The sequence below is a fragment of the Pteropus medius genome, unplaced genomic scaffold, assembly GCF_902729225.1.
Source record: "Pteropus medius unplaced genomic scaffold, Ma_sr-lr_union100, whole genome shotgun sequence".
NCBI classification, from domain to species: Eukaryota; Metazoa; Chordata; class Mammalia; order Chiroptera; family Pteropodidae; genus Pteropus; species Pteropus medius.
The window spans coordinates 9,582,950-9,594,524 of record NW_024350924.1 but is presented as its reverse complement, the minus strand read 5'-3'; the positions used below and the strand labels follow the sequence as shown (position 1 = coordinate 9,594,524).

At 45.7% G+C, this 11,575-nt stretch overlaps 1 protein-coding gene across 2 annotated transcripts in view; it reads left to right on the top strand.

Moving 5' to 3' along the window:
• Window positions 1-11,575, top strand: part of NOTCH2 (notch receptor 2) — a 142,828-nt gene continuing 131,253 nt past the window's right edge. For both annotated transcript variants that reach the window (XM_039841353.1, XM_039841354.1), the window contains exon 1: window positions 1-422. In XM_039841353.1, the coding sequence (XP_039697287.1) occupies window positions 350-422 (73 nt within the window). In that variant the 5' untranslated portion in view covers window positions 1-349. The remainder of the gene's footprint in view (window positions 423-11,575) is intronic.

Sequence of the window (11,575 nt, the reverse complement as noted above, 5' to 3'; positions counted from 1 at the left end):
TCGGGCCGGCGCTTCTTCCTGCGGGAAACCCCGGGGTGCCGAAGGCGGCGGGGCCCTGCCCGGCGACAGGGGGCGGGGCCTGCGGTGGGAGGAGGCGGCCGAGGCGGAAGGACACACGAGGCTGCTTCGCTGCACACCCGAGAAAGTTACAGGCAAACTTCGGGCGGCGGCCGAGGCGGCGGCCCGGGACCGGCTGGCGCGCGGCGCGGGCAGTGGCGGCGTTCAGCGCGAGCTCCGGGGCGCACGAGCAGAGGCGGGAGAGGCGAGAGTGGGGGCTCCTCGGTCGGGACCCCCCTCCCCATGTGGATCTGCCCGGGCGGCGGCGGCGGCCGAGGAGGCGACCGAGAGGATGCCCGCCCCGCGCCCGGCTCGGCTGTGGGCGCTGCTGGCGCTCTGGCTGTGCCGCGCGGGCCCTGCGCGTGGTGAGTGTGGGACGGGGGTGCCGCCCGCGCGCCGCCGCCCCCCCACCCCGGCCGGCCACCTGGGGCGACCGACGCCCCCCCTCCTCGGTCCCCTCAGTGCGGGAAGGCCGGGCTCGGCCGTCGGCGCCGAGTGAGGCCACTTGGTTTCCAAAAGTTTGGGCACCCTGGGCGCCCCTCCCTGGGCGCGCCCCCTCCCCCGCGCTCCTCCCTCGGCGGGTGGCCCCACACGCGCCTCCCCGGCCCGGGGCAGGCCGGGCAGCGAGGCTCCCGAACGCTTCTTCGCGAGCCCCGGAGTTCGGGGAGTTGGGCAGTGCTGCCCTTTGGGTTCCGCGTTTTCTAGGGGTGCGGGGGCGCCGAGGGCGGGCGGCCGGCGACACAGCATCGCGGGCCGCGCGCCGCGGTGGGGCCGAGCCGAGGGACGCCGGCTTCTGGCGCGGGCGATCCGGGGCAGGGCCTCGCGGCCCAGCTCCTTGCGCCTTCGCAGCCAGGCGCAGCTGTGCCAAGGGGGAGCCACGCCGCCCCGGAGGGTGGGGTTGGTTCGGGGGGCCGGGGCTTTGCGGCGCGCCCCGGTCTGACACTCCGAGTCCCTGGTCCCGATGAAGCCGACGTGCTGGGCTCGCGGCTTTGGAAGCTGGAGCAGCAGGGAGACTGGTGCGGCTGCACGCTGGGCCACATGACTTAAAAATCTCGACTGCTGCTACTCTCTCCGAGGCGCGGAGCTCGGGCGCTGTTTCCGAGTCTGTGTCCAGCTCCAGGAATGTGGTGTGACGATCACCAGCTCCTCCGACCTGGCAGCAGGAGTTGCTGCTCTTTTGGCAGGTTGGGGGTGGGGCACGGGCGGGCGAGGAAAAGTGGAGACGTTAATTCACAGTGCTTCCTTAGGACGCCTCTTTGTGGTTGGGTATTTGCGGCCGTCTTTCCCAAGACGATTGGACCGAGGAAAGGAAATCCAATCATTTCTTACCCATTCCACCCACAATCTCAGATTCCAGATTTCTTTAGCGTGTGAGTGGAAAGAGCTTGGGCTCTGTAATCCTGGGTTCAAATCCAGCTCTACTCTGTAAACTCACCAATAAAATGGGAATGAAATTACCCAGCTAATCGGATTAGTTAAGAGGATGTATATTGAACCCATGGCGTCAAAAGGTGTTTAGAAAGCTTTCGGGGCAAGGCCGTGTTTCATTTTTCCCCCGAACTCTCTGCCGCCAGTGGGATGGGGGCTTGTGTGTGTTTGCTGAACAGAAAGGGGCCCCTGCTTTTTCTAGCCTAATCCGAAGGACTATTTTACCTTGACCCCTCCCAATAAAACCGCACCCCTCCTCGGAAAAAAAACAAAAACAAAAACAAAAACCTAGTACAAGAGCTATGTCTCTTTGCAAAGAGAAGGTTAAGAAGATGATGAACTTCAGAAAAGTTGGCGCTTTGTTCATTGTTAACGGGCAGTCCACATGCCAGCCACAGATGTTTAAAGGAGAGCAAGGTTAATTTATCACAGTGCTGGGTTGTTCAGCACCAACCAGATCCTTCTGGGAAAGTTCACATTCCATACACCTCTAGGTCCCTAAGAATTTCACAAGTGGACCAGGGACTGTGTGACCATGAACCGAAGCCGTTGTTTCAGATGCGTGCAACAAAACACATGCAGTGGTGTTTTTGCTTTGCCTTTTTCTTCGCGTGAAACACTTTAGTATCAGCCCAGATTAGAATGGAGAGGCGTACAAACAATGGGCTAGTCTGAGGGTCGCAGCCGGTCTGCCATTAACTTGTTTTAGTAAATAACTTAATCTTCATGATTTGTGGTCTCTTCGCCTGTGGAACAGAACTAAAGAAATCATCTACTTTAGAGAGTTGGAGGGCATAACGAATCTGATTGCAGAGATTTGCAAAATTTACATGTTAAACGGTAAAACCAAAGTCAGAAGTAGAAGCCCTAACACCCAGGGCTTCTCTCATTCTAGGGCCTCAGTATGTAGGAGGATGGCCTCTTATACTTCTGCACTGATGACGTATTGCTGTTGCTAGGTAGCTTTTAGGTGGACAGATTGAGTGTTAGTTAGCTCAGAGGACAAGATTTAGATATTTTGATTTTTAGGCAGGTGTTCTTCAGATGCTAAACTGCAATAGAAGAGATTAAAAAACCTGTTTTTCAGTACAAATCTTAAATTTTTTTGGAGTCTGGCAGTGAAGCCTTCTTGAATCTTCTTAGCCTTCTACTACCATTGTGTTTTGCCAAAGTACCAATTGTTACATATCCTTCCAAAATTTCGAGTGTTCCTGTCTGTATTTGGCTTGTGGCCAATTGTTATTTAAATACCACTGAGTTCCTAAGGCAAAGAGCTGTCAACCCATCCGTCTGTCTAAACAGCTACCCTAGATCACCCCTTTCTCCTCATTTTCTTTCTCTTTGCAATGTGAAGTGACTCCCAGGTTTTGCTGTCTGCTTGATAATTTCTCAACCTCATTCTTCTCTTGCTTTTAAAAAAAATCAGAGTAATTTTTTTTTTTTTCCTAGATGGAGTTGAAATTTACCCCAAACTATTTTCTTGATCTTTCTTCTTGTTCTTTCTTTATTATTATTCCTTTTGGGGGGGAGAGCGGGGAGAGGAGAGTGTAGGAAGGAGAGCAATTATTTCTCGTCTCCAGTTTTTTGATGTTTTGAGTTTTGAAAATATTTACCCACATCTCCTTGGCATCTGCACCATTTGCACTGCCTCTGCTGTAGAAGACTTCTTATGGCGTGGAAGAGTAACTTCTGGTTCACTAAATTTTAGTTGCTGACTTCAGGACCTTTAGAAAATGTTTAAATTCAGTGGGATATGCTTGGATGCTTCAGGGCAGCCTTACAATACATTTTAAAAATATCATACCCACAGAAATTCTGTTTTGCCCACAAAATTTGCATTGATCTAGTTCCCACTCTCTGATGCCATTCCTAGTGGTCCTTCTCTTTACCCTGTCCACTGTGACAGAACAAAGCTCCATGTCCTGGCTGCCTGGAAATCAGCTGGGGGAGGTTTTCAGACTCAACACCCAAGGATTCTAATATAGTAGGTTTGAGAATCTGTATTTGTCAAGATTGACAGATGATTCTGATACAGTAACTTAGTTGGAACCCACTGATAGTTCATTACTCTGCCTTCAGGTGTGTATATGGGATCTTTCCTTCTTAATTTTAATAATTTCCAGAATGAACTTCACCTTAGTGAGCTATTCCAGTGTTTAACCCTCTGTTAAACATAAAAGCTATAGAGTATAATGCTGTTTTTTCTTGTTCGTCTGGGCACAGTGCATCCCCACTGTCTCTTTAGAAGGGCTTTACATGTTTGAGTTATATTATTATAAATGCCTCAACCCGTCTTCTTCTCCGTAATCTCTTTTTCTTCAAGCTTCATATATACAATTTTGGTTCTTCTATCTATTTGTCTTTAGTAGTTTTAGAGTAAAAAATTCCAAGCCGTGATTCGGATGAGAATATAATAAGATCTTACACTATCGAGATATTATGTTTACTCTCCTCATTTAAGGGCTTCCTTTTCTGACATCTCTATTCGATGTCGCAACTTGAACCCTTTCATTTTCTTCCCGTCGTCTCCTGATTCTCCTTTCTTTCCTTTCTCTGCAAATGACTTGAAATCAAAAGGTTTTCTCTTCTTCTACTTTTCTCTCTCTCTCTTGGTTTACCATATGTATAATGTTTTGGAAAGATCACTGGACTAGGTGTCAGAAGGCCAGAATTTTCTTCCAGGCCTGTTATTCATTAGTCTTGCGATCTTGTGGGAGGGGTACTGGTTTGGTCCTCCATTTGCCCAGGTGCTTTGTCCATAGTCCCTGAGCCAGTGACAGAGTCGAGACTAGAATCTTTCTCAATCCGGGGCCATATCCTCTCTCCACACGACTTCCATCCCTGTACAGATGAGCTCATTTTCACAAACACACTGAAAATACCCTCAAGTGCTTACTGTTAATGCCTGCTTCTCGAGGAAAAAAATTATGTCTTTTCATTTATGTGTTTATCCTAATCTGGTACCTCCTAGTACAGTGCCTTGGCCTCCAGTAGGCTATTGATGAATATTTGTTCACTTGAGCAATTACTTTTAGTTATATTCTTATTTTGCACTACTATGGTACTCCAAGACAGTTAAAAAAAAATTGTAAGGGTCATTGCTTTTCCTTACATTTGGGGAAAAATCGATTTTTCCTTCCCTAGGTGTTTTATATAAACTAGCTATTTTGAATTTTTCTTCTTCTGTGTGTGTGTGGGGGATGGTTTCTCTCTCTCTGATCACTTCTGCAATTCATAAAGGTCACTTTGACTTTGGAGTTTATCCTCAGAGGCTCTCGCACCCACCCCCCTGCCGCTCACTTGAGCTGCTTCTGCTGCTTCCTGTATTCTTGTATTACTGGGCCAGCAGTTTCTGTTATTTTGTTCCGAGTTGCCACGCCTTATTGCAATCTGGTCGTTTTTGGAACTGTTGGAATAGTATTATGATTATTTTTTTTAAATGAAAGTTAACTTAGTTTATATTTGTCGAGATGATTTTCTGAGACCTTTTTTTTTTGTTGTGAGCTGGATATTGCAAACTTGTACTGGACTAAGAGGATATGTACATTTAGTAAAGTTTATTTATTTATTTATTTTCCCTCCACCAATAAAGTTCCCCGAAAACCACTACCACTGACAAGAACTCTGAAGGTGAAGCACGATAAATAAATTTTTGAGAGAAACATGTAGTGTGTGAGCTATCTCTGTGACAAGATTTGCTCTTTGAGGGCAGGGACTGTGTCACACACATCCCTTCTCTGGCTGACAAAACTTGTCTGGCACATGGCCAACATGCAGAGTCAGCCAAGCAGCAGGTCTTGGTCACAGCACCTGTGACTCCTGCTCTGTCCTTTCCACCTTTGGGACGTTTTGGAGGAGAGGCTGATGGTGAGTCAGGCGTGTGTCTTTATGCTCCTTTCTCCTTTGAAGAGAAAGGATCAGTTGCAAGCTGACCCCACCTATAGACTTTTATGCTGCCTCTTTTTATTAATTAATGGGTAGCTGAAATTTGCCTCTTTGTTGACTTATGTGTTGGCAGGAACTTTAAAATTCATCTAGTCTTTCTGCCATCCCATGCTGGATGTGATCCCCACAACAACATCTTGGTCAAGAGGTACACACCTCTTGTACAGACAGTCCCCCCATGCCGCCGGAGGCAGATTAGCCCGTCTTTAGACAGCTCGCATTCTTAAAAAGAGCCGCCTGTGTTCTGCCGCCATCTGTCTTCCTGTGATTTGCCCCCATTGGCATCTTCTCAGGAGTTTGCCTCCTAAAGTCATGAGCCCTGCGTGGGTGACAGCAGGATCCATAAGGGGTACCCTTTACTGAACTGACACCTGCCCCCCATAAAAGGCGGTAAACCCGGTGGGGCGCACGAAGATGATCCCATCGGGAGCATTCTGGGGGTTCTGCTTCAGTGGCGCTGGAATAGTGTTGGAGAATTTGTGTATTTAAGACATAGCCAGGTAATTTTTAGATCAGTGAAGTTTTGGAATCACTGCCGAGGGAATCTGGGGGAGCCAAGATTTTTTTGTTTGTTTAGTTGTTGTTTGCTTGTTTGTTCTTGAATGGTGCTGGAGATGTGGGTTTGCTTTGACGAGGTCCTGTGGTCACTCCTCCCCCTTGCAGATGCCTGCTTCGTGCTGACTGCCTAGCTCATGGGGGCGAAGGAAGCTGCTCAGGTACCTCCATAAGCCTAGTGGCATTGCTCGCTTTATCTTTATAAAAATAATCTGCAAACTCTCCGAAGTCTTAGGACTGCTGTGTGTGTCACATTTGGGGGAAGCCTCCTTATGCCTCCGTCAGCATATTACGTGAGATGCCAGAATACGTAGGCGGGTCACAGTCTCTTTGGTGTCCCTTAAGGAATTCTGTCCTCGGCGCTTGGGAAGGATGCTGCCTTGCGGGTGTCTGCTCCGTTAACCCACGAGCATCGTCTCATGCCAGGGGTTCCCTTCCGCGTGTTAGCGTGAGAAGGCAGAAAGGTCACTCATTTCAGGCGGTCCTGCTTTGGGGGTATCTGGGCTGCTGTGGCGAATGGAATGAAAAGGGGAGTAAAGGCGGAATCGAGGACCTTTTGAGCGGAACAGACGTTTATTGGAAGGTTTGCCATCGATCTGTTCTTTCTGTCCACCTCTGCTTCTTGAGGGAATAGCAGCTGTGTGGCGTGAAATACATCATGACCTCGGAAAGAAGAGGGGACGCTAAAAGCCATAGGTTGGAGTGTCAAAGGTGAAGCAGTTATTTTATCCGCTTATTTTTCTCTGTGGAAACATGTTTCTATATAGTGCTGTGGTAGGCGCCCAAGCTCTTGGCTCTTGAGATTTATTATCTTTGTAGCTCTGCTCTCTGAGTGGTGTGTTGTTGAGGATCGTGGTGTTTTTTCATCCTTGATTTGTGTGTTGTCCTTAGCATCGTGTGGTAGGGAGGACAGGGTATTTCATTCTTCCAGATGTGTGGGAATCGCCGACCAAGCAGAAGAGAGGGTCCTGCCCCCAAGAGGCTGACGTCATCATAGAGACGAGACGGAGGGACACGCGATTAGGAATTGCCATTAGACTCCCTAACGGCAGTTTCCGCAGTCGGGGTGACTGACGGCTGTGGAGTGTGGGGGCGTCAACTCTAGGTCCCCCCGGGACAGCGACCCCCACCTCGCCCCCGCCGGGCTTTTCGGCTGTTCCCCCCTTTCTCCGCTGTAATTTAGAAGTATCAAAACTCGACTTGGGGGAAAGACAAAGACCCCTTTGTCTGGTGAGGATGTAAATATAAATTTGGCACATGTTGTGGTGTCTATTATGTCTGTTAGTGGGTTTGTGGCGAGAGAGAGAGGGCTGGGCCGTGTTCTCGGCCCTGGATGCCAAGCCTGATCTAGGACGAGTTAAGGTGGAAGTATCTTCTTGAGGAGACCTAGTTCTCAGTGGTAGAAGCTGAAGGAACTTCTTGTCACAGCCAGGCAGTGACTGAGGTGTGGTATGGGCACACCCAGAGTCGCTGTCTTAGGTGGCACTGATTAATCATGCTAACATCTCCCTCACCCTGTTGTACTTGTCTTGGCAAAACCCTGCTCTACCACCTCCTCATAGTTTGGGCTTTTCTAGATACGATTGCGCAAACTCTTGGTGGTGGTGGTCGGGGGTCACTTTACTGTCCCTTGGCACTGTTGAACTGCAGGCCAGTCACCTGGGCCCAGCTCCCATAACCTTGGTCTTCCTTCCGGCCAGACAGCAAGGGGCCTGGGTCTCCCTTCCCGTGGGACTGCCGCACCTCCCCAGAGGCTCGCCTGGGGCAGTCTCTGGTCTTCAACTCAGTTCCTTTGGCAGCTGGGCCCGGCCTGGCTCTCCGAATACATCAGCCAAACACTATGCCGAGACAGACTCATTGTCTCACAAGGCAGGTTGGCTCTGTGGGTGTTGCAGAACCTGTTTCTGGGGTAAGAGCACCTCTCCCACCTTCGTATGTGCTTATTCACATGAAGAAAGCATGTGTGTATTTCGTGAGGTAAGGAAAACATGGCGATAATGTTTCGATTGGAGTAAGATATCGTCTCCTTAATTATACGTTGTCTGTTAAACAAATAGCATCCCTTTAAAGTACAGATTTGCTTGCTGCATAAAGTGTACAGAAGCCGTGGTTACATTCTGAAGTACACTACCTCGTTCAGAGGCAGGTGCATTTTTAAATTGTTGGTTGCTTCTTATTCATCTCATTTTACTCTCACGCTTCTTTTGTGAGGAGATTCTGGAAAGCTTTCACGCCTCAAAGATGAAATAGCCTATTTTAACTAGTGCCTAACAGGGAGAGGTTGCTATGTTGGTGTACTTACCCAACATTCAAATGAGAAAAATCGAATACTGTTTACTCACTAATGTAGTCTGCTGAGGGTTTGAATGCGAATAGCGAGAACCCTAGGTCGCACCGTGTTAGCCTCTCGAAAGGTAAATGTGGTAAGGTGCAGAGAAACTTCTGCTTCATTCTCTGCTTTCACGTGGCTTTTGTCTAGAAAGTGTCAAGACTCCTTGAAGTTTGAGGATGTGTATATTTTGATTATTAAGTTTTATTGTTTTTCTTTGCTGTGAGCATGCCTTTATTTATTTGCTAGAGCTTCTTTAACTGGAAACATTGAGGACATTTGTTTTCTAACAACATTTAAAGCACTTTCTATCTTTATGAGGATTATTAGAGAAAAAACATATCCTGTGAATCATTAGTCTTTGGCATTATGTTACTGTTTAAAGTGAGTGACGATATATTTAGGCTCCTGTGACACATACTGTCTAAGAGATTTAAGGAAAATGGTTGTAACGGAAAACAAACATTGTAACATTTTAAGGTAAGTTTACATAGCAACAGAATTATTTCTTATGTTTACATATAATTAACTCGTATTTATACTTTGTTGATTTCCTCTGGAACCTTTACAAGATTTTGAGGGTGGTTATTTGCAAAGTAATTACATTTAAAAGTAGTTAAAGATGTTTGAAAAATCAAGAGAAGTGTAAGAAAAATACGCCCAATCATACCACTGTTAATACTTTGGTGTACATCTTTTGGTGTTTTTTTCTACCCTAGTTTTAAAGAGTTGTCGATTCATAATACGTATACAATTTTCTGTTCTGCTTTTCTTTGATAGTTATAAATATTTTTCTTATTTCCCAACTTTTTTTATGAATTGAATTGTAATGTTTAAATAAATAATCTAATTAATGGGTTTACTATGTTTTGATTGGTCTCCTTTGGTTTGGTATATAAATGACACCGTCTTTGTACAGAAAGAAATTTTCCTCCATAGTTTTTCCAGAAGAGAAATTACTATGTCAGAGAAAGAGATTTTTAAAAATCGAGAAACAGGATTAAAAAACAAATGAACAAATAGGAAAACATAAGAGAAAATTAAAATCTCTGATCATCTCATCACCTCCATCCAAAACCATGGTTAATATTTTGGCACATTTCAGACAGTTTTTTTTTCTGATTTTATTGTAATTGAGATTTTCAATGTATATATAGTTTTATTATCTGCTTCTGTACCACTTAAAATATTCTGAACCTTTTCCCACACAGATAAAAGAATCTTTCAGAAAGTGGTTTTAAAGGCTGCACACTGTTCTATCTTAAGAATTGTTTAAATTGAAATTTTACTTTCCAAATTTTATAATTATACATAATGCTATGATAAATGCTTTTGTACATAACTCTTGGTAAGAATATGTATTTCCTTAACATAAACTCCCAGAAGTCAGAATTCTTGGGTCAAAGAGTTGTGGACCTTCCTGTGGCTTTTGATACCCGCTGCAAAATTCCCTTCCATATAGTTTGTTCAAGTTATACTTCCATCAGCAGAATATGAGGCTGTCAGTGTTCCCAACCATTATCAACACTGGTTTTTGTTTTTAAAAGTATTTACCAATTTGATAAGTGGTAAATGCTACTTCATCTTAATTTGCCTCTCTGATTACAGTGATGGTGAATGTTTTTTCATATGGTTAGTGGCCATTCGTATTGCCTTTTTATTTATTTTGGTAAATTGTTTTATTTACCCATCAAAGTATTTTCTGGTTACTGATTTGAAAAAGCTCTTTAAATATTAAGTGTATTAGTTTGTTGTTTATCTTAAATATGGCATAACATACGGACAGGGAAAACTACATAATATCAAGTTGCGACCGATACTGATACACCAGTTATTTATTTGATAGGTTAAATTTTTTTATCCTTCAATTTCTAATGTCAGCTTTCTGTGTGTTTTTTAACTGGTAGTTTCCGTAGCTACTTAAAAATTCTAGTCTGATTGTATCAAATGAACAGGCTGTCAGTTGTACAAAGTATTGTACATTTACTTTACATTTACAAAGGAAATGTACATTTACCTTAATACTTTATAAAAAGATACTGGAGGAAAACAGTGTATTCTGGAGCCCAATATGCGATTTTGGGTAGGTGTAGGGTAATCTGCTTCTGTCTTCTCTTCCTAGATAGCCAAGATTTTGGAAGTAGGTGACATCCTGGAAAGGCAGGACCAATGCTCTGCTAAATCTGACATTTTGACCTAATTGATAATTGTTCAGTGTTCTAGCCAGTCACCTGGTCAGACAACAAATGACTGAGATTCCCTCCCCTCTGCCCTCACCAAATTGATTAGTTGTGGGACAGAACTAACGGAATCAGCCTATTGTTTGGACACCCCACGGACACCGCCTTCCAGCCTCCTGCTGCTCTGGTGCCGGGCGGTGTGCACAGTGGGCAGGATATCTGAGTCCTTGCGAAGAACGTTGCAATAAAGAATAGACTGCTTCCCCCGCCCCAAGCTTGTATGTTCTTAAGGCCCCCCGCCGCTTTCAGCATTCCGAGCTCCAGCTGAACCGCTCTGTGCACAAGCCCCGCTGGCCTCCAGCGTTTGATTCAGAGTAATTTCAGGCAATATGAATGCTTTCTTAAGCATTGCTGGAATTTACTGGGCTGGTTGTTTGCCAGCTATTACCGTATTTAGCATGAGGAGACCTGGGGCACAAGGACACTTCTGACCAACCAAAGAAGGAAACCTCTCTGAAAGACTGAGATTTTTTGGTAAGGTGTAGCTCAGGGTATGCCAGTGAGAGCGAGATTCCAGTTGGTGTCCACTGGTCTTTGTCTCCGTGCCCCATCCACACAATTACTTTATGGCTGGGAACAGAGATTTGATAGCAAAGCTCTTTCCTACCCCTAAGTCTACTACTGTTTCTGGGAGGAAATTAGAAAATTCTTATGCCTAGACCGTGCAGCGAGGTGCTTGTTCAGCAAGGGAAGCTGCTGATTAAAAACAGAGGTGGGTGGCTGTTTGTTCTCATCTCTCTTCTCGAGGGTTTATTCATTTTCTGCTTTGTCATGGTCCGAATCCATTTTGGCCCCGGCCTTTGCTCTGTCCCACTTTGGAGCCATCAGCCTTCCCTCTACGGCTTAACCCTTCTCTGCCTCCGTTTTTCCATTTTAAAGATGAAGATAGGATTTGGATGGACCAGTCAATACAATGGATAGAAAACTTATTTTTTATAAAGTCAGACGACCCCAATATTTACACAGCAATGCAGAGTTTACAGGCTGTTCTTACACAACTGCCTCCTCGCATTCTGGCAAA